The sequence below is a fragment of the Amphiura filiformis genome, chromosome 10, assembly GCF_039555335.1.
Source record: "Amphiura filiformis chromosome 10, Afil_fr2py, whole genome shotgun sequence".
Classification (NCBI taxonomy): Eukaryota; Metazoa; Echinodermata; class Ophiuroidea; order Amphilepidida; family Amphiuridae; genus Amphiura; species Amphiura filiformis.
In genome coordinates, this window is record NC_092637.1 from 1,598,249 (window position 1) to 1,621,483 (window position 23,235).

The 23,235-nt window shown below is 34.7% G+C and overlaps 1 protein-coding gene across 1 annotated transcript; it reads left to right on the plus strand.

The window, feature by feature from the left end:
* The first annotated feature begins 3,150 nt into the window (after nucleotides 1-3,150).
* On the plus strand, nucleotides 3,151-23,149 carry LOC140162403 (uncharacterized). Its single transcript, XM_072185607.1, has 9 exons — nucleotides 3,151-3,451; nucleotides 8,228-8,339; nucleotides 9,792-10,440; nucleotides 11,461-11,555; nucleotides 13,262-13,541; nucleotides 14,808-14,971; nucleotides 16,569-16,674; nucleotides 17,604-18,248; nucleotides 21,736-23,149. The coding sequence occupies exons 1-8, from the start codon at nucleotides 3,417-3,419 to the stop codon at nucleotides 17,786-17,788; spliced, it is 1,626 nt and encodes a 541-aa protein (XP_072041708.1). The 5' UTR covers nucleotides 3,151-3,416; the 3' UTR covers nucleotides 17,789-18,248; nucleotides 21,736-23,149.
* The last annotated feature ends 86 nt before the right edge of the window (nucleotides 23,150-23,235 follow it).

Here is a 23,235-nt window from a genome sequence, read left to right on the forward strand (position 1 = left end):
TATATTGATGGATAGGTTGGTCGCGTTTGATCGCGTTAGTATTTGAACACACGCCTGCTTGATTGTTTATTGCTTGCTTGCTAAGTTATTTAATTATTTATTTATTTAGATGCGAGCGATGAACAAATAAATAATAGATCAAATGAATAAACAAGCAAATATATAATCACAAATCAATAAATCAATAAATCAATCAATCAATCAATCAATCAATCAATCAATCAATCAATAAATAAATAAATAAGGGGCTGTGTAATAATTATGAGCACTGGGGAAGGGTAAAATTGGGGGGGGGGCAAGAAATTTTTGGCGAGCCAAAATGGGCAAGCAATTTTTGGCAAGCCGAGATAGGGGGCATGCGATTTTTGGCACACATTCTTGGGGCTCCTTTTAAATAAAACGCTCTAAAAAGGCTTAGGAAAACCGTACGGAAACACTTAAATATGCAAATTTTCCTGCTCGCTACGCTCGCAACATGTATATAGACAATTTAAGGTTTGCAAATTGGGATCCCAAAAATTTGGCATGTACAAGGGGGGTGGCAAAGATTTTTTTGGCGGTCAGGGGGGCAAGCGATTTTGGCAGGCCGAGAGGGGGGGGCGATTTTGGGCGAGCCGTTTGGAAATTATACCCACCCCTCATAATTATTGCACAGCCCCTAAATAAATAAGCAAGCATTGAAAAGATAAAACAATAAGCAAGCAAGCAACAGTTATCAATTAATTTATTAACTTACAACGATGTACACCACACAGAAGTAACTATAAACAAATAAATAAATAAACAAAAACAGATAAACAAAGTAATTGACATAAAATAACAAACAAATAAACAAACTTATAAAGAAACAAATAAACAATTTAATTAACAAAAAGATAAACAAATAAACTATCAAATTAACAAAAAACTTACAAGCAAACAAACAAACAATATGATTAACAAAAAATAAACAAATAAATAAACAAATTAACAAATTTATACAAAATAAACAAATAAACAAAATAATTAACATAATATAACAAACAAACAAAACTTATAAACAAACATATCAACAATATAATTAACAAAAATAAATAAACAAATAAATAAACAAATTATCAATAAACTTGTAAACAACAAATAAACAAACTTATAAACAAATAAACAAACAAACAAACTTATAAACAAACAAACAAAATACAAACAAATAAACAAGCAAGCAAATAAACACACTTATAAACAAACAAGTAACATTATCATTAACAAAAATAAACAAATTAATAAACAAATTAACAAACTCATAAACAAACTAATTAACAAACAAATAAACAAACTTATAAACAAATGAATAAAATCGTGTTTAAACAAACAAGTAAACAAACTTATCAAAAAAACACAAGTAGACAAAAATAACAAACTTATAAACAAACAAACAAAATACAGACAAATAAACAAAGTCGTTATTAAACAAAAGATAAATAATAAATAAGCAAACAAATAAATAGATTAACAAACTTATAAACAAACAAACAAACAATATGATTAACAAAAATGAACAAATAAATAAACAAATTAACAAACTTATAAACAAACTAATTAACAAACAAATAAATAAACAAACAAACTTATAAACAAATAAATAAACGTTTAAACAAACAAGTTAACAAACTTATAAAAAAAACAAGTAAACATAAACAAAAATAAACAAATAAACAAAATAATATAAAATAACAAACAAATAAACAAACTTATAAAACAAACCAACAAACAATATAACTAAACAATAAAATCAAATTAACAAATTAACAACAAACTTATTAACAAACAAATAAAATTATAAACAAATAAATAAACAAATAAACTTTTAAACAAACAAACAAAATGCAAACAAATAAACAAAGTCATTAACAAAACACAAACAAACCAATAAATTAACACACTTATAAACAAATAAATAAACAATATGATTAACAAAAAATGAACAAATAAATAAACAATTTAACAAACTTATAAACAAACTAATTAACAAACAAATAAATAAAAAAAACCTTATAAATAAATAAACGTTTAAACAAACAAGTCAACAAACTTAAAAAATAAACAAGTAAACATAAACAAAAATAAACAAATAAACAAAATAATATAAAATAACAAACAAATAAACAAACTTATAAAACAAACAAATAAACAATATAATTAAACAATAAAATCAAATAAACAAATTAACAACAAACTTATAAACAAACAAATAAAATTATAAACAAATAAATAAACAAACAAACAAAATGCAAACAAATAGTCATTAACAAAACACAAACAAACCAATAAATTAACAAACTTATAAACAAATAAATAAACAATATGATTAACAAAAAATAAACAAAGAAATAAACAAATTAACAAACTTATAAACAAACTAATTAACAAACAAACAAATGAATAAACAAACTTATGAAACAAATAAATAAAGAAACGCTGAAACAAACAAGTCAATAACAAGTTATAACAAGTAAACAAGTAAACAAAACAATTAACAGAAAAAACAAATAAATAAAAATCAAACAAATAAACAAACCAAATATAAACAAATAATTACTAAGTAATAACAAACCATTAAACAATCAAATAAACAATACAATTAACCAACAATAACAAATAAATAAACCAATTGCCCATGGTGTACACTACTGGTGTACTGCACAGAATACCTAGAACGCTTGTATATACGTCATTTAATTAATTATTCATAGGTCGCTCCGGCGGTTGGAAATCAGCGATTACCAGAGACGAAATCGTAGCTGCTATGGATGGGCATATTCAGATATAATGTCAGAGCGCTAGTACCGTAGAAATCTATGGAGAGTACGCGCTAGAATACCGGAAGTATTTGTACAATATTGCCCATGCCCATTCGAGAAAAAACCGGAAACACATGACATACATGACATACCGGAAGGGGTCAAAAGTGCAGTGTTTGGATTATCTGAATACGACCGACCGGTTATTTTCATCTCAGTCAATAAACTTATAGTTAATAGCTTCAAGTTCAAACATGTCAAAGCATTATCCATGCTTGCACGGCACCTCGCACGCCGGTACATGCGACTTTTGTGTTTGATACAGAACTGTGAATTACGCTGTCATCCAAATGTAAACGTCTAGCATGTCTAGTCTGTATGTGATGTCTCGAAAGTTGATTGAGTTGAAGTAAGCTTAAAATTAAATTAGAAAATTATAACCTGGCCTCTGTGTATAAGCGTACATTCATAATTAGCTCATAAAAGAAAACACTTAGTGAAGCTTAGTATCTGCTCTAGCCGTGCAAACATATCATTACAAGTGTACCTGAATCAAGGCATGCATCTGCATGTAGTAGATCTTTTATACTCCAATTTGCAAGTAAGCTATAGACTGCATCACCAGATTTACAGATAGACATGGATGACATTACAACAGCCACTCGAGGCCCAGGGTAAGTTTATACTTTATTGCCTGCATTTTGTATATAAGTTGTTGAAGCATTTTAGGAATTTTCTTTTAGAAGACAACATACTAGTGAGGAACCTGAACACCTTTGCTGGAGAAATCTAGCCAAGAATTTGCTCACCGATAGCTTCACGTGCATTCTAGGCTAGACAACATTGCATTCAAAATCTAGTCGGATTCGCTGAATCACGACACCGTGTAAAGCGATGGAAGTTTGGGTGTAAACACAGCTGATCACCGTATCAGGACAGGCGATTGCATCAAAAATGTTGCGCAAAATTTTAAAAATTACACTTCAGCAAAATTTTAGACTGTCATAAACAGGCAAATCTTGCTCAAAAGATGTACATGCATGTTACATGGATCGAAACCATGGGTTCCTACAGTCACTCAGTAGGTCTCAGTAGGTGTGTGTGTCTGAGGGCCGATGACCTTGAGTTAGCCCTGTGCTGCATTAGACTGTGGAACTCAGTCTTCAATGATAGTCAGTAATTTATCTTTTGGTCGTTACATGACTCATTTGAAGGCTGAGTTCTTATGTACATCTTCCGAGGAGCAGTTTCAGACAATAGTTCGGGATTATTGGGGCAGAGGTTATCTTTTGAATTCTTTCATGACCACTGAAGCATAGTCACGCCTGTCAAGGACACTCGGCATGAATTGAAAGACCATGTCACTCGCCACAAAAGAATTTAAAGAATATCAAAGGTCATAAACACCAATTTGGTGTCTTTCCGCTCCTCGGAATATGATGCTTTTATGCCTTAAAAGGCCTATGACTGGTGCTGCATCACAAATTCAATGACCATCACAACAGTTACTCGAGAACTCTAGCTTCGAATTTGCTCACGATAGTTACGCATTCGATGCTAGACTACCGTACTTTGTTATGGTTTTTCGGTCGGATAGCGGTGCAATTTTTTACACCGGAGGTTATTTATTCTGTTAATGTTGAAATTTGGATGAAAGTTATTTTGATTAGTCAACTGTACATTGTATATCTTTTGAGCAAGATTTACATATTTTGGACAGTCTAAAATTTTGCTGAAGTGTAATTTTAGCAATATTTTTGATGCAATCGCCTGTTGTGATCGGCTGTGTTTACTTCTGAACTTCCATTGCTTTACACGGTGTCATGCTTCAGTGAATCCAACTAGATTTTGAATGCAATGTCTCTAGCCTAGAATGTGAAACTATCCGTGAGCAAATTCTTGGCTAGAGTTCTCGAGCAACGCAACTCAGCAAAACACCTGCACAGAATAAAGCAACGTTCACGATTCCATACGGTCATTTTCACGGTAAAGGGTGTAACTTTGGATTTTTAACATTTTGATCCGTAGTTTTCTAATAAAGCCACAGAATTCCATGATTTTTGGCCACATAAGTCATCTAGTTAGCAGCTACCTTGGGTAGCATAATCATCTTCGGGAGTTACTGCGTTCAGTTTTAGCAGGCTTAAATGTACCTAATATTGCCATTTTGAAAAACTGTAAAAAACAGTAACATTTTGTAAAACCCTGTGTTTTCTTCAGTTAGTTCATGGATAATTTTTCTTATCCTGAAAATGTACGGTCATATGTTCAGTAAACACTGCCACATTAGATTTAATTGTGAACAGCCCTGTATTTTTGAGAACCGGACTTCGATATTTGTCGTTTCGAGGCTTCATTTTCCGTTAACAATTGTTAACAAACTTTGTGGGTATAGCTTTGGTTCATAATTCTTGGTTATTTCTTCACTTCTTCTTGATTCATAACAGTTGATATCTTAACTTGAAATGGGTAACAAAAATTAGTTGATTTGCAAGCTTTTAAAATTTTTATAAAATCTTGACCTCAAAGAGCCGATTTTCCGTTAACTTTTTGAAGCCTCGAAACAAACTGTTCAGCAAGCTTGGGCAAATATAAATAAAAGAGCTCATCCAATCTATTTATCAAAATGTAGCAAAGTAGATCCTCAAGTCACTTGTTTTTAAATCATGGAGATATATATCACCGTTTGAAAATGGGACCCAATACAAACTTTCCGTTAACAATTGAAGCCTCCGAAACAAATGAAGCCTCCGAAACGACAGTAAACTTAATTATCATCTATGCATATCTAAATTGGTATGTTCCATATTGATATCTGCATTGTAATTGTTGCATGATATGTGCAGAATGTCATAAATTTAAAAAAAATTGATATTATGGTTAATGCTTGAAAAATATACTGATATCCAAGAAAGCCCGTTTGGAGGCTTCACATGCAAATAACACCATACTTAACAAATGGGTGAAAAAATTATCATGTTATAAATCTGCAATATCTGCCGCATAGAATCATTGATTCAATACACACAAGAAAATAACAGCTTAGATGATCCCAACAGTGTTGTTTTCAAAAAAACTACTTCTGCCATGTTTAACCATTGTAAACATGAAGCCTCCGAAACAAAAAAAATGACTTGCTGTGATAATTAAATTTTTGTCACAACTGAAATTCAATACTTAGAAGCAAAGCATGAAAATTGGTAATTGTGATATTTTTACCTATTTTTTCATGTCAACTTGTAGTAGTTAGCCAAATATTTTACTTTTATGATCACCTGTGTTGTTAACTGAAGCCTCCGAAACACAAATCGCTTGAATTGCCAATTCTAAAAAATAACTCCAATTTCTGTGAAACTTGGCTGGGAGGTTCCTTTCATCAAGTAGTATTTGTACATGAAGTTAGACATTTAAATTATTTTAGGAACCCAATTAAAACTTAAAAAATATGTTTAAGGTTGGGAAATTTCCATTGCAAATGACCCTTGATGTTAAAAATTTTCAAAATTGCAATTACAAACATAGCAAAACATGGTATAAAATTTAACTTATATCTGTTGACTTACTTTGGAATGGGATTTCACATGTATTCCAGCTTTCATGTCATAATTTTCTGAGCTTATGTAAAATACATTTTTCTTAGATTTTAACCAAAATGTTATGGAAATGTCAAATTTTTATCAGAAATCAAAAGGTTTAAGCCTTGAAACACTATTTTACTGGAATTTAAGTTGCTTCTATGCATGATTACAGTAAACAGAAACATATTTAAGTGGTTTGAAATTTTGACCCTAAAAATCAAAAGTTACACCCTTTACCGTGAAAATGACCATACCGTACCATTAGGCCTATGTCATATTTTAGGGACCATACCTATTTACTTACTTGAGAACTCTAGCTTCAAATTTGCACATGTACATGATACATGTACCGTATTCATTCCAATAAGCGCCCATGCCCCAAAAAGCGCCCATCCATTGAAGTGACAGCGTTAATTTATATCGAAAAAGCTGAACGAGTAGAAGTGCTGTGTAAACTAGCAATACATTTTTCTGCAGAAAAGCTACAAAATATACACAAAATAAGAAATTATATAAGTTGCATATGATATAATGCCAATGTAATCCTCCCTCCACTTGCTAAAATTTAGCACTAAGGCCAATGAAAGTCAATTCCGAGTTTATCGTCCCTTTTTTTTCCCATGTTGGTGAGGTGACTTTTTCATTTTTCATTTTTCATTATTTCATCAGATTTCATTATTGACCTAAAATGCGTGTTGATTTAAAGCCACAATCATACATGTTATTTATAAACATGTTTTTATATGGGTAGGGACTAGAAAAGTTAGAGAAGAGCCTGGTTTTGCTTCCAAGATATGAATTTATATGTTTTACAAACAAAAATATATGTTTCCAATTGCTAAAACTGGTGAAAACACTGATACTTTGAAAATAATGAATTATTTTGGCATTTTTGAAAATTTGACGCTGGTGTTTTTGGTTTCCAAAAAGTGACGCTGGCGGGGACGATAAACTCGAATCGACTTTCACTCGCCTAATATTGAGAATTTTGCATAGTGTGGCGGACTTACTAGACTAGCCCTACATGTACACTGTACATATGTGACATGATCAAGGGAAATGAGTCGGATGTCGCTAATATTGATTTTGAGATATTGGCAAAGAAAGTGTTGAAATTCTTTTGTTTTATATTGTTTTCAGCGATTGATAAATTGACCTAACTTCACAAACAAAAGTCATATCAACATGAGGTTTTCAGTTTCTGAAAGCTCTAAATGTCCTCTTTAGAAACATGTGTAAAACTCATTTTCGACCAGGGCCGACATGTGACTCATTCCCCTTGATCATGTCACATATATGTAGATTTTGTTTATGCTGTTTATGGTACATTTACATAGGCCTACTGAGCAATTGTCTGGCTGCTGGCCATTTACCTTGTTTTGGCATCTTACATGTATTCTTAAAAAGCCATGTGTGATTTGCTCCACATGCAGGTAATGTTTCTATAGTATTCCTTCTTTAAAATTTTGGCATGATTGTATGCCCAATGATGTACTAGATTGAGCCTGACTGCTTAGAATATATAGTTTTTGGGTTCCCCGGTTAATTCGCCAATTCCTCATTATTTTGCCTTAAAATGATCTCAAACCTTTTTGACAGTTGTTACTTTTTTATATTATGTAATAATTTTGGGCAAAGAATTACAAAATAAACCTTTTGACAGAAACCAGTTATGGCTTTTCAAAAGTTTGTGTATGATGGATTTAGCTGCTCAAGACAATACAACCAAATCAAACTTATGTACTACCGTACTAGTCGGGCTTTCGGCAATAATGGCATTTTGATATGCGAGCTGCCAGAAGTTTGTACAGAGGTCGAAATTCAAAATAGATTGATTAATTGATTAATTTCAAGAGTGCTTGTTTTTTTCAGGAAGTGTTCCAAGGCAGGACGTCTAACACTAGATTTTGCCAACATCTTCAAGGCATTTATTGGAACCAATTACTTGGCGGCAGCATTCAATTTTTCACAAAGTGGGCTAGTGGTAAGTAGAACAATGGAATTTGTAATTTTGTAATTTGAATAAGAAGACACCCTGGATTGATTTGATACGGTACCATTTTTCTATCTGGACAGTGGACATGGTATGTGCACAAAAACAGGGGTTGAGTAACAGGTGCACATCGTCATCATCCCTATATCTTTGTGTTAAAAATTGCTGTGATAGTACAGCGAATCCTCTCGTTTTTTTAACAGCTACGCATCGCGATTTTGTTCGAGATAGGCCGAGCAACTCAGGCTAAGCATGCCATGACTATCATATGAGATACCACAGCGTTTCTATATTCTACACATTATTACGATTTGTGCATGCTCTAGTACCCCATATGATGTTTCTACTACAAGAAACAATTATTTGTTTTCAGGTAAAACCAGGGTTTTGTTTCCAGTACACTCACTCGAAAAGCAGTACACTAATTAGCGGGGCCTTGCAGCTTGCTGTGGACATCTTTTACTGCATTTTTAATGTAAAAAATTTGAAATCCAACGTAAAAATTGAGATATATTTAATTTTGAGAATGACAATTATACTTCATAGGTATAAAGAACGCGTTTAGCCCATTTAGTTAAGTTCCAGGTGCACGTCCTTTAACACAATGCATATATGTAAACTTTCTTTGTCTGTGTCAATAATAGAATATTGATTTCAATGGAGTATTGAGCTGTATTGAAAAAAAAATATTTATAATACAGGGTGTTGACACTGTGAGGTGTGTTATAAATCACTGACAATGTTAAGGCTGGCTGTGGGGCGAGGTATTAAATTGCACTCAACAGTAACAGTTTTTGTACAAATCACACTTCTGAAAATGTTAAGGCGGACTATCGGCCGAGATATTAAATTGCACTCAACGAACGGTAAGAATTCAGTTTAGGAATTGAGGTGTCCTATAAATTGCTTTGAGATAGGCAATCGCACTTGTGTGCCTTAAAAGGTACCAATTAGGCATACTTGATCGTACACAAGTAATTTAGAACTCATACAACTTATACAAATGTACAGCAAAATAATATACAATTTTAGTTGGAAGCCCTGTAGATGTATGTAGACATCTTGCATTGATTTTAAAATATGTTTGTGATGTTACCAAGAATTACCAATTTCAACCAAATACTGGGGATTTGATCTTGTTGAAACATTTAGGGACCATGTGTGTGATGGGTTAAAAATGGGTACTAATGTAGGTAGCAGTCGAGGTCTACAATACACACAAACAGATTCAATATTGCGCAAAATCGCCGTAAATACACAAGTACAGTAGATCTTTTACTGAATACTGATGCGTAATCGTGTCCCAGCGTTATACAAGTAGTTTAGACACGCTTTGGCATTCAAAATTCATTAACAAAAAAGTATGTTTGCTTTTTTATACTTCCTAATTGCTCTAAAAATTGTTGAAAAATAATTAAAGTTTGTGTTTTGTTTGCATTTCAGCTCGGTGCAATAGGAATGGTCATAATAGCAACCGCTGCAGTACATTGTTGTCATCTCATCGTCACATGCAAGAAACTGGCCATCCGTAAGATTCTAGAATTACAAGACTCTAACAATGACGCAGCACTAAATCCCACACAGCTTAAATTACGTAAACGCATCGAAAGGAGGCTGACGTACGGGGACATAGCATGGGTCGCAGCAGGACAAATGGGCTTAGCGTTAGTCAATTTCGGGCTGGTGGTTACGCAATTTGGATTTTGTGTTGGATATTATATATTTCTTGGTAACACTCTAAGCAACTTCTTCCCATTAGTGGAGGAAACGATTTCTTTTCCCAGTGTTACGCTATCACCAAGTATTACCCACAATTCAACAGTAACACCTGCGGTAACTTCAGCTGATAACTCACATGTATCTTTCTCAGGAACAACAACGCACAGTGTTACAAAAAACTCTTCCAGTTTTGATCCGTCCTTACACCATAGTGGGCCAGCATCTATGTATTATATTATTGTTGCTTCGTTAATACCTATATTTGCAATCTTTGCCTTACTACGCAATATTCGTCAGTTGGGTTCGTCGAGCCTTGTGGCCAACATATCGGTCCTCGTGGGATACGTAGCTGTTTTAGGATTCATTTTATCAGGTAATTGTATTAATCAGAATTGCACAATGTGAACACTGGCATACAATGTACATAACCAGGATGTTTCCATGGGAGAGGAAGTCATATCTTCAATAGTTGGTGTATGGATTTCAACTGGAATAGCCCAATCTGAACAAGAAGAGATTTGAGCTATTCCATTTGAAATCCATACACCCCCTATGGAAGATATGACCTTATCTTCACACAGGGAGTGTGAATTCCAAATGGGTTACGGGTGACTCCATTTGAAATCTACAGCCCTAAAGTAATTCTAACCCAGATTTTGAAACAGAAGAAAAGATGCTATCAAGCATGCAATTGTGGGCCAGTGACATCTTCCCAACGTTCGGGGGGCCCTACTTGGTCAAGTATGCAAGTGTGGGCCAGCAGCATCTTCCCAACTGTGGGCCCAACTTAGTCCCCAAAACTGATATGCCAATGATAAGCAAATTTTACATGTGTGTTTTTCACTAGTTCTATGTATTAAGACAAATGTTATGTACCCCCCACACACACACCCCACACACCAACCCCACAACTGCATGAAGGTGTGGGGGCTCAAATGGGCATTTTTTTTCTGGGGGCAGCTATGTTACTGTACCCGAACAGATGAAAATATTACAAAAGATACCAGTGAAAATTGCTGCAAATGATCAGTGAATAAATGACTTGCAATGCACCACTGCCGTTGATGGTCATAATTTGATAATAATCTAGAACTCAATATTTTAGTATTCTCCGACTACAATGTAATACTTTTGCAAGATATACATTGCAGGTTTCCATAAAACAGACCATACAATTTTGCAGATTAATTTTTTCAGCCCAATGATTCCTACTGATTTTGCAGTTAGTGGTCGCCATTTGTATGTTTAGGTGATGCGCTACTTAAAAGCTAAATACTTTTGAAAAAAAAAATCCAAAATCTGTGAAAACTACAAGACAAATTGCATACTGTATTTATGCCATGCCTTATATTGATGTAATGATTAGTGTTAAAGTGACTTTTTCATTTTTCAGATTTCCATGTGAGTGATTCTATAGAGCTGTATAGGTGGGCAACATTCCCCATATTTTTCGGTGGAGTCACTGCTGGTTATGAAGGAATAGGAACAGTAAGTTAATTTACCGTAAAAACCTTGTCTACAAGCATGTAGAGTGCATAATATAAAGCTAAATCAATCCATTCACCATCCATCGACAAAATTGTAACACTATGGTGTACACCTTGGTCTGGGGCGGACATTTTAAAAATGAATTTAGGAGAGCAGCAACGGCATCACTTGCATTACATTCCAGATGTTAAATCTACATCATATGCAAAATTTGAGGAAATTCATGACGAGTCCGTTTTATTTTAGGGCCATTTGTCTATAACTGGTCTTTACATGTAGCCCTATGGAGAGAGTGCCCGTTGAGGGCGCTTATAACCCCATTTTAGGAACAAAATGTGATTTAAAAAAAACGGACTCGTCATGTGAATTTTCTAAAATTTTCAGAGTATGTAGTATGAACATGTAGAAATATAATCAAGTAGTTGCCCTATCTGCTCTCCTCCAAAAAAATAAAAAGTCCTATACCTCAATGATAATGAAACCTAGGTGGTACAAACAAGTACTATTGTACAACTAATCTATTGTATTGGCATATATTACAAAAACACTCTATATGCTTGTAGAAGAGGTTTTACGCTAGTGCAATCCATGTCATGTCTCATACTAATCACAATGTGACAGAGTTTACAATATTTTGTAGTGTATTAAATGTTTACCCCTATCCCCCTTCTTGTTTTACACTTTTTAGGCAAAATTTGGCAAGCCAAGCAAGCTGGAAAATATTATATGTTTGGCCCCTCTTTCAAAAACCTGAATCCACTCCTGTCAGGCATGACAATTTCCAGTCAAAACACTGGAACCAGACTTTTGTGATGTTAAAATTCCCCCAATTTGCAGTCCTTTTCAGATGTTTTGTCCAATTTTACGCAATTTCCAGACATTTTCATGACATGTGTATTCTCATGCTTGCTCTGTGTATGACCACCTTGCATTATACTTGTTTCACCTTGTGATAGGGAAGAGTTGTTTTTGTGCATGACTGATGTGCATTTTGGGATAAGGTGTTATAAGAGCCGTAGCCAGGGGCATGGTCTTAGCTAGCCACCCGTCTGGCCGTCATTTGAGACGGGAGTTTTCTCCTGGGACGGGCAAAATTAATGCCTTTGACAGATGCTATATTATAAATTGTATGTTTTTAGAAGCTAATTGACCTTTTTAGTAGACCCTATTTGTAGAACAAGGCCATATCAACACATATTTGAACTCTTTGAACCCCCAATGGGCTATAGACGTCAGGTAAATGTTTTAAAGGTCAAATTAGAACAGGCAATTTTATTCAAATGACGGGCAACTCTCAATTTCTAGCTAAGACCCTGGCCAGGGGGTGTGATGCATCCCCCCCCCCCACAAATTTTCCAAAGTGTACAAAAAGTCCCAAAAGTTAAGAATTTGCGAGCGTAGCGATCCAAAAAATCTGATTTTGAAAGCTTTTTGTGGTCAAAAAATGTCCAAATTTGGGGAAGAAAGTCCACTTTTCACAACCCCCCCCCCTCCCCGCAAAAAAGTTAAATTTGTCAAAATCAGCACCTCCCTACAAATATCCTGCCTACAGGCCTGGGTGATATATTAATGTGCAAACTATAGTGGCTATATATATTTGTGTGATGATAATGCATTTTTGACCAATGGCTGTGAGTGAAGGGGCTCCAAGCCTATGAGAAGTACCTGCATATTCAATACAATGTGTTTTACATTTTTCCCCTCAGATCATCCCAATAGAGTCCAGTATGGAAGAGAACAGAAAGTACTACCCACATCTACTCTACGCAGCAACAATCCTCTTCACCTTTGTCCTAGCATCCCTTGGTATCCTTGGTTATCTTCACTATGGCGACGACGTCCAGCAGATCGTCATTTGGAACCTGCCTGTGGATAGCGTTCTTTCGTACCTCGTCAATTCCGTCATATGTATTGGCATTCTTTTCACATTCCCTCTGCAGAATTTCCCTGTGATAGACATTTTTGAAGAGCTGCTCTTTGCTCAAGGTAAAATTGTAATTTGTTTTTCCATCGAAAGATACATCCTATTCTATTCTACATATATTCCATTTGTCGCTAGGACAGGGTCTTAGCTAGAAATTGAGGTTTGCCTGTCATTTGAATAAAAATACCTGTCCTATTTTGACCGTTAAAACATTTACCAGACCTATACTGCCCATTGGGGGTTCAAAGAGTTCAAATATGTCTTGCTATGGCCTTGTTTTGCCAAGCTGGTCTACTAAAAAGGTCAACCGCCTTTGTCAATTACCTACAATTATAATGCAACACCTGTCAAAGGCATTAATTTTGCCCATCCCAGGAGCAAACTCCCCGTCTAAAATGACGGCCAGATGGGTGGCTAGCTAAGACACTGGAGTAGGATCTAGGGGTTTTTATGAAATTTGGCCCAATGGTTTTAATTAAGTTCTTCAAGTACACCAAGTAAGAAAGCTCAACTATTCTTACTTTTAATTAATTGACCTTAAGTCAACAATTCCAAAAGAATCCAACATCCTGCTTTTGTGACCAGCAAATTTTGTTTGCAATGTCCCTATGTGCCTGTATGTGCATGATATGCAGATTATTCAGACATTTCCCTGTTAAATTGGAGGACAGTATTCAGTCTGGATAGACCTCGGGAAAACAAAAGACTTTATAACTCATTGTGAAAATCTGTGGAAACAAATGTGACTTTAGAACCCGCTTGAAAATACCCACTGATTGTGATTCCCTGATTGGCAGTCTATTCCAAATGAGAGGCGCAACATAGGAGAAGGTCCTGCGTTCAACTGGCATAAGGGTTTTGATTGTGTTGTCAGGAGGGTGGTATCAGCAGCAGAATGCAGACCAGCACGCGCAGGGCAGTGCAGGGAAGCACAATCAGACAGGTACTCAGGAACACTCTTGGTGAGGCATTTAAACACAGTGACTAAAACTTTTAAATTGATGTGCTCTACATGCTATTGTGTCTGTCTGCTTATATGTACCTATAACAGGTTTATAATGTGCATAATTCCAGGTTATTGTGTTCTCATTTCCATCCGCAAGTAAGAATGTTGCATGTGTAATTTGACGTTCAATTAAGTGAACATGAAAACACCACCTTAGTAAAAATGCATGAAATGCCCTATTTTTTTCAGAATAGCTTGGAGAAAATTATTGTACAACAATACACATGCATTATATACAAGCATCACAGCCCTATGTGATACAAGAATTGCAATATTCCAAATGATTTGAGTTTAATGAATATGAATTTGTTATTCATTCAAGGTCGAATCTGTGGTCCTGCTAGTGTTGAACAAGTTAGTACCAACGATAAAAAAACATTTGATGAGTCCTCACCACTTCTGAATACATCTGGAGAAATCCAAGAAGACAAAGAAATGGCTGAAATACTTGAGAAACTTCCTGTTGCTGCTGTTATACCAGACTCTGTAAGTGTGTTTGGCTATTCCAGTTGAAATTCACACCCCTATGAAAGACATGACCTTCCTTCCACACAGGGATTTTTAATTCCAAATGGAGTCACCCATTCAGATAACCGCCTAAGTTGAAATTCACACTTTCTATGTGGAAGGTTATGAAAGGTTGTGTCTTCCATAGGGGGTGTATGGACTTCAAGTGGAATAGCCCATTATATGCAAATGGGTGGGTCAGAAAGGTTCCATCTAGACCTATGTGACAAGTTGAAAAGTCTGTGTGTAGTGGGGAAATTGGTTCTTTCGTTTGATCGAAAGGCCAAGAAGATTTGCAACTTGTAAGCGCATGGTTCCTGATGCTACCCATCGAATATATAAAACAAAGGAGGGCAATGTAAACCCATGTCTTAAATTTCTTAATGTGATGCTTATAATAACAAAATCTAGCTTTATTACACTCAGGAAATTATTTTTATTACTTAAAGGATGTCCCCAGCAATCACAACATTATGCCTTATATGATAGAAAATTAATTATCAAGCACGAATCATGTGGTTTTACTTGAAACAAACTCATATTGACCGTGAAATAGAATTAATACAGCCATCTCTCAACACGCAATATTCAAAAGGCGCATGACGTTTTAGTAATACAATGAAAGCTGACAACGATTGAGCACAGGTAACCTTGACATAATTGCACTATACATTTTCAGGGCAGGATTTTGAATATCAAGTGTTGGGAGCCAGCTGTTTTTATTCATTTTTATGGTCAATATGAGTTTGTTTTGAATAAAACCATGCTTGATAATTGTTTTTCTAACATATAAGGCATAATGTTGTCATTGCCAGAGTCATCCTGTAAAAATGATTTTTGTTTTGAGATGAAAAAAGTGAAACATTTACCACTTTTTTAGTTTATGCCATTTTTGCCAGCAAAAACTGTTGGTGAATTAAGTGGAAAAATAATGCGGTTAATTTAAACCATGGAATAAACATGGGTAAAACCATGTGTGTTTTTTACCTGCGGCAAAGAACTGTAAACCCTGAAACCTATTTGTGTCTGTGAAATGCAGATGCTGATATATATACTAAATCTCCACCAAAGCAAATAACTTTTTTCTGTTCATCTCTCTTACTTTCCTTCCTTCTTTCATTTCCATTCGCCAAAAAGCATGAAGATCATCATATTCATACATTGAGCCACCGCAGGGCAGTTGTAGCAGCCACCCTGTTCTACATGGAATCCCCTGAGTTGTTATGCCAGTTGATGCCAGACATGCAAGTCCATGACCCCAGGTTGCAACAGTCTGTGAGATCCCATGACCTAGTAGTGAAAGTCACAAGATCAAACCTTGTCAGCCATAAAAGATCATTTCTACCATCTACAGCCCAATTATGGAATTCTCTACCTGCCCAAATTCCAGCCATTAGATCAAAGGCCAGCTTCAGCAGGGAGGTTTTAAATCGCTTTCTGGGTGCTTGCTCGTCAGCAGCTTCTAAATGATTATTTTTTGTCTCTGCTGTTAATGCCAGGTTATGCCATGCCGTACAAAAAAGCATAAAGGCCATAGTGTTAAACTTGTTATATAATTTATTTCTTTTTTGATCAGGTGCCTGCATGGAAAAGGAATATGTTGAGGTGTTTCATTGTCATCCTTCAGGCAGGAGTGGCTGTTATTTTCAGGAATGATTTTGCATACTTCATGTCATTTGTTGGTAAGTATCATTAACCCCCTGAGTACTACCTGCCGATCTAACATTGCCTCTGATTGGTCAATTACATGATATCTTCATTGAAATCACCAATCAGAATGGAGCTTTGCAAATAATTCACCCTAATTTTTTTGTGTGGTGAAATTATTCTAACAATGTTGCTGATTGGTCGATGGTATAATGAAATCTTCTTTTGGCCAATCGACAGGTAGTTCTCATGGGGTTAAATAAATAAATAGATTTGCAGACTTACAATGCTAACCTACAGTAAGGACTGTTGATTTATCAATAATAACTGATATCACTTTCTGAAGAAAATCAATATATCCAAGTTGCTGGTAATGAAAAAAACGTGTCGCAAAATAGTGGGAAAAAGTACTGGAATTAAGCAAATTGTTCTCAGTCATGTGATGATATCGTACTACTATGTGAAATGGAAAATTTTGAAAAATCGCTCTGCCACTATGTGTTGCAACTGACAAATTGGGGTCTGCAAAAGTTTGTACTTTAAAAGCATGAGTAACATAATTATGTTAGTAAGGATACTTTTTTAAACTAATCTTACCAGGGGCGCAGCCAGCTTTCTTGGTCTGGGTAGTGTGAGCCAAAATAACATGTTGGGGTCACAGACAAAAAAAAATGGCAGTTGCATCATACAATACATATACCGCTTTCGTCTTTTAGAGAGACTGTACATGTCTTTGAGCTTCCAGAAAGGCTTTATTTTGGACGATTTGTGCATGTAGCACGCAAAAATATTGTATTTTACACTATTTTGGCCCCAGTTCGGGATGAAAAGGGCTTTACTTGCGACAATTTGAGACAATTTTTTCTTTCATTTTTTGTCGGGGGAGACACTCTGCTACTGAATTTTTTTTGTATTTTGCATTGTTGTTTACTTAATTATTTACTTATTGTTTCCATGGTTACAGGTGCACTTGGTAGTACAACCCTTGGTTACATTGTTCCATGTTTCACACACATCAGACTTGGCGGACAGCGACTTGGATGGCCTATAATCACAAAAGATGTGGCTATTATTCTGTTAGGCATAGTAGGTGGCGCTGCAAGTGTCTATGCGTCAGTTGTAGCAATTATTAATAATGCCTCCATTTAATCCAGTAACAGTATTTTTATGATGACATATTAGTGACATTCACCCACAAGACAGGTATTTTATTGTACCATATCCCACAATGCAAAATGATTCAGGTGACCTTCGAGAACAGGGGGTGCCGGTGTAAACTTATAATTATGCAGAATATGTGTAAATTCCAATATAGTGCATGCATGATTATCTGAGTTTTAGATTTCTTGCTATAATTGAAGACAGATATAAAAAAGACCAGTTTGCGTCTGACGTCATTGTCAATCAAATTCCCTACGATCCTTGATTGGTTAATAGCGCGTAAAAGGAAGGTCAATTTATCTGGAATAATAGCACAAAATGGCGAAAAAAATATTTGCTTTTACAAGGCAAAAAGCAACTTTTCTAGGCATTGTTGACATGTTGCCTTTGCGAAAGAAAGTTTCCTACTATAAAGAGCTAACTTTTGAGATGGATTCTATGTTTAAGGGTTGTGTTTAGCTATTTCAGGTGGGTAGGGGTAGAAAAAAGATTATTGCCATTTTGACCAAAACACGTGAGTATTTATGATTTGCCAAACAGAAACTAACAGAATAATACCTAAAAGTATCACTTTTTAATCATTTTGTCATAAATACGACTTTCCACCATTTACAATTATTTGTACCGGGGTGTGCCTGTTGTCAAGTCGATCAAGATTGTGATGTAACATTCGCACAGAGGGTAATCAGTACGGCGTGAAAAGTATGGCTTCTATAAGGTTACAATAAGGAACAAACCAAAAGATCGATGACGCCCAATAAACGTAACTAGTTTCGTTTCTCAGCCGACCCCCTCCCTCCATGCCAGAAACGTAATAATGAAATGTTGGAAATTTTGACATAATAATAATAATGACACATTCTTCAGACCGATGTTTTTGTACAAACGTAATCGAGTATTTTTACCCCCTACCCCTTAGGCCGTGTAAAATTAATAATTTGGTTCTCCCCTCCCTCCTCAATTTCTGGGATTTGTCAGATTTTTTTTTTTTTTATAGATTTTTCAATTTTTTAAGACTTTGGAATGATTTATGAAATCTTCATACATATAAATAAGTTTATTAGAGAACAAGCATCACTTCCAAGTCTTTTTGTGGTACTCTAGGGGTTTATCCTCAGAATCTCACATTTGAAAAAAAAAAAAAAGGGGCCTCATCGTTTCCTCGAGCACTGTTGGAAAAGACCGAAAACTACTGACAATGCTAATTTAACATTGAAAAAAAAAAAAAAAAAAAAACACACCTCCCTCCCTCATCAATTCATGAAAATCCTCTGGACGAGAACCAAAACATTAATTTTATACGGCCTTATACGAAACTGGTTTCGTTTATAAGACGTTATCGATTTTTTGGTTTGTTCCCTAAAACAGGTAATAGGTATGAATGGCCGTGTAATCGATCTAGAGAAACCTGTCTCGCTGTCATCTTAAGCTGCATGGGTGTCCCAGAAAGATCCATACCGGAAAAGTTGAATTTTGTAGGTAGCATTGTTATCAGTCGTATTGTTTTGAGTTCTAAATATTACATATATTTAGCTTTCTTGGTAATTTAAGATTTTAAAGATCGAATGTTTCTAAAATAAATTACAGAATATTGCGTACAATGGTGAAGTTTAAGTTTTGACAATACAATCTATTATGAAAATAATGAACTAACCGTCAGCACAAAGTTATTTGGAAAAAGTTTTGCAGCTAATTTTGTTATGATCTATCGATTACTAGCATGCATGGTATAAAGGATTTGTTAAGCTTGATTGACCTAATACTGCATGTGTCGTCTTTTTGGCGGCAGTTTCGAAAATAATGATTGCGGTGTATGAGTTTCATCATTTGAAATGCCGGCAGAGATTGATTTAGGGGCCTATTATAAAAATATTATAGAGAAGATTCGTCCTTGTGCCACAGCATGTATTTATGTCCCTATTGGCAAACACACAACTAGGACAAGGTGAAGATTACATTTTCAGCAAGTTTTTCTTAAACAAGTTATACCCTCTATAAGAATTACATTTTTGGCGTAAAATTGATCGTAAAATTTTTTTTTTAAATTCAGCACAAATATCGGGACTAATATTGAAAACACATGAAAAAGGTCATTTAAATCAATATTAAGAATTATTCAGTGTTTCAAGCTCTACATTTGTGCCAAATTTGGTGTATCTCCTTTGACAACTGAATGATTTCTACACTATATTGCAAAGTACGTCTACGTCTGGGCGATAGTGATAAAGCAGGTCAATGTCTGGTGCTTATGAAGCCTGTGCTGTAAGTTACACACGTGCAATTTTGTCCAGTTTTAAGAATATCAATATCACGCCAAAAACGAATCAAGTTTTTGAAATGAAAGTAACACAATAAGTAGGTGACATTTATGTCATTAGAGACTTATGAAATGGCGTTATTTTATCTTTAACTTTAACGTCTAGAGGATTATAGAGGATTATGTATTCAAAACCAAGGTGGTTTTGAATACATAATCCTCTGTAATCCTAGAGACGTTAAAGTTAAAGTTAAAGTAACGTCATTTCGCAAGCTCTATTGTATTCCATGTACCGGTACTAAAATTAAATACACTGTTGATTAATTTTTCAAACACGGTATAGATCATTCTGGAACACCCTGTATCTCAGAACTGTCCTTCAACACAGGTGGTAGTATACGGTTATATTGTTCGGTCCATTTATGACATAGCCATCCTCATTTTAATACATGATAATACAATAAAACATGAGATCGGTTTGAATGGTTGTGGAATCAAACTAGAGACCTGTTCCTTTGTCACCTTTATAGACCTGATAAATCAAGCGGAACGATTCTTGTCATATCGTTTTACAGAATTGGTCGTATTGCCAGCGCTGCAGTGTTAGTATTAACTTTGGGCTTCTTATGAATTGACTGTCAATATCTTATACTAGGTATACATTAAAACTCAAACGGGAGAAAGAATCGCGCATACGCATGTTAGAACATTTTCAACAATGTTTTAAAATTGTATATTACAATGTATTTACATTAAAATTGTACCCTAAATAACATGGACATTTGGGTGATATGTTGATGTAGTTACGGGCCATATTTAGTGCCGATTTGTCCCAATTTGCTTTTGACTTGCCTGGCAACACTCCATAAAATATGGCTAGTCGTGTGAAGACAAAGTTGAAGACCTATAAGGAGTTATATTCGTTCTCAAATGGAATCATTATGAAGATCGTAAGTAAAAGTAATATAATAACATAGCGCTATTAGCTCGCCTATGAACCTTGATATTCGTTAGTTAACCGGATAAATAACATCGGCAAAACTGACAAACTTGTAGGCCCCCTACCAAAATTGGCGTTAACTCGTTACTGTCGAAAATGTACAAAATATGGCTTCCGTGAATCTGAAAATATTGATATTTCAAAATTGGTTAATTGTATTACCATAAATCGAACACGGACATGCAGGATGGTATCTCCAGAAGTCTTTTTGCCTAAAAAAATGGAATTTTGTTGAATTTAGAGTAACAAAATAACATGCGCCAGACAGTGGTCGACGAGACTGTAAAATCAGGTAGAAGTTTGTATGTTGACGAGCTTGAACATGCCTTCGTCGCATTCAAGTCACAATTATCTATCATAATTCTTATTTCAAGGTCCTGTAAATACCTCAGCAAAAAGATATGGTCATCGTCCAACACGGACTGCTCGAAAAGAGTTCACCTATAAAAAACTGCGTGGGCTGTTATGCGTCGTTATATGTACAGGCATATTTGAAGAATTTCCTATCAACTAATAATATTAAGATTGCTAAAATATTAATCTAAAGACTTCAATCTTTCATGTGCACCATAAATTTTGCACCTGAGATAGATATTGCTAGGCAAAATTTCACAGCAAACATTGCAGTTTTCTCCCATTTCGGAGATATTTGAGACAATACAGCTCGACCCCTTAAAGGTGCAAAATTAACAAAAATGCGCCTGATTTTATCGCCACGTTCATCAACTCACATTTTCACGACACTTGTAAACAAAGCATGCTCGATTAAATATCAGATTATGTTGTTCAAGTCCAAAGATTTACTCACGTTTTAGACGTTTCATGCTCGAGTTTGATTGACAGATGACGCCAGACGCAAACTAGTCTTTTTATCGCTGTCTTCCAGTATATGTGGTAGGTATAATACTACAGACATTCCAAAGATTGTGGACCTTTAAAGGCCCACATGATTTGCTAGATCAGAAATATTAATCTAACAAATCTTTGAAATTCATTTTTTTTTGCATTTTTGTACAAATAAAGTATTGGTGTGCTATAAACACACCATGCAAGTGAATAAGGCTGAATATAACCTGATAAAGTCTGAAAGGTCTCATTTTATGGATGAGTTCTGCATGTAAACTTGTAGCTACACACAATGAACAGAGAGCCATAGTTATCATATGAAAAGAATGTCCAATTACCTGTTCATTGTCTTTATTGTAAGTTGTAAGCCATTCCTGAAAAAAATGGTCATATTTTTTACCTCTTTGCAGGGATCAGTGATCGTGCCTTTATGTAGGGATATTTGGGCATTCCTTATAAAGCAAATTATACCAGGGGTGTGATTTCTCAAGACTTTTTGTCTTCCTGTCCAAAAGTATAGAAAAGTGTTTTTAGGATTTTTGTCAGCTTTTCGGAAACTTTTTGACAAGTGGAATCGCAACCATGTTCTATTTCTTTTATGAAAGGCATTTTTGTTTGATCTTTTATGCACCCATCGATATGTGTTCAATCGTTGTTATTTATGTAATATCAATTAATTGAAAGCATTTTGTGGTGTTAATATAAGAAAGTTGTATATGCATTTTTTTTTCATTTTGTAGAAGTGTTTTTGTGTTTCAATTGGGTATTATTACTATTATTATTATTTATTGTTTTTAAACTGAATTATTTAATTAAAAGTTAATAAGCCAAAATGGCATTGGAAGTTTGCAATGCATTGTGGGACAGTTTTGCACTTTGCCCTCTGACCTATTGGGAAAATTCAGTTTTTGTGCATACAAAAGATAATCTAAAATGTTTTACAAGAATAAAAAACAAACCCCAAAAAACATTATTTTATATATTAATTATTTAAATATTTTTAATGATAACATTATGACAATGATAAATTAATAAATAATATGTACAGTAATTTTTCTAATATGTCAGAGGTCAAAGGGCCCTAAAACTGCTCTCAAAAACCGGAAGTTACAATGCCAATTGGGCTTATTATTGATTCTAAGGCTTGCAAAATAGAAATGTACTAATATACATATTTTCAAAATCTGTTAATATTTAAAATGTCAGTTACGATGCTCTTGCACTGACTTGTTGATCTAATGTTTTTATGCAATTTATTAAGTAACACAAATTTACCATTGATTACCATTGTGTTTGACGGTCGATTCCATGATCCAAGAGTAAAAAAACACT

Coding starts and splice junctions, on each gene's coding strand:
- LOC140162403 (XM_072185607.1), top strand. CDS start 3,417: ATGGATGACATTACAACAGCCACTCGAGGCCCAGG. Junction 8,340..9,791: donor TTTCACAAAGTGGGCTAGTG/GTAAGTAGAACA, acceptor TTTGCATTTCAG/CTCGGTGCAATAGGAATGGT. Junction 13,542..14,807: donor AGAGCTGCTCTTTGCTCAAG/GTAAAATTGTAA, acceptor TATTCATTCAAG/GTCGAATCTGTGGTCCTGCT.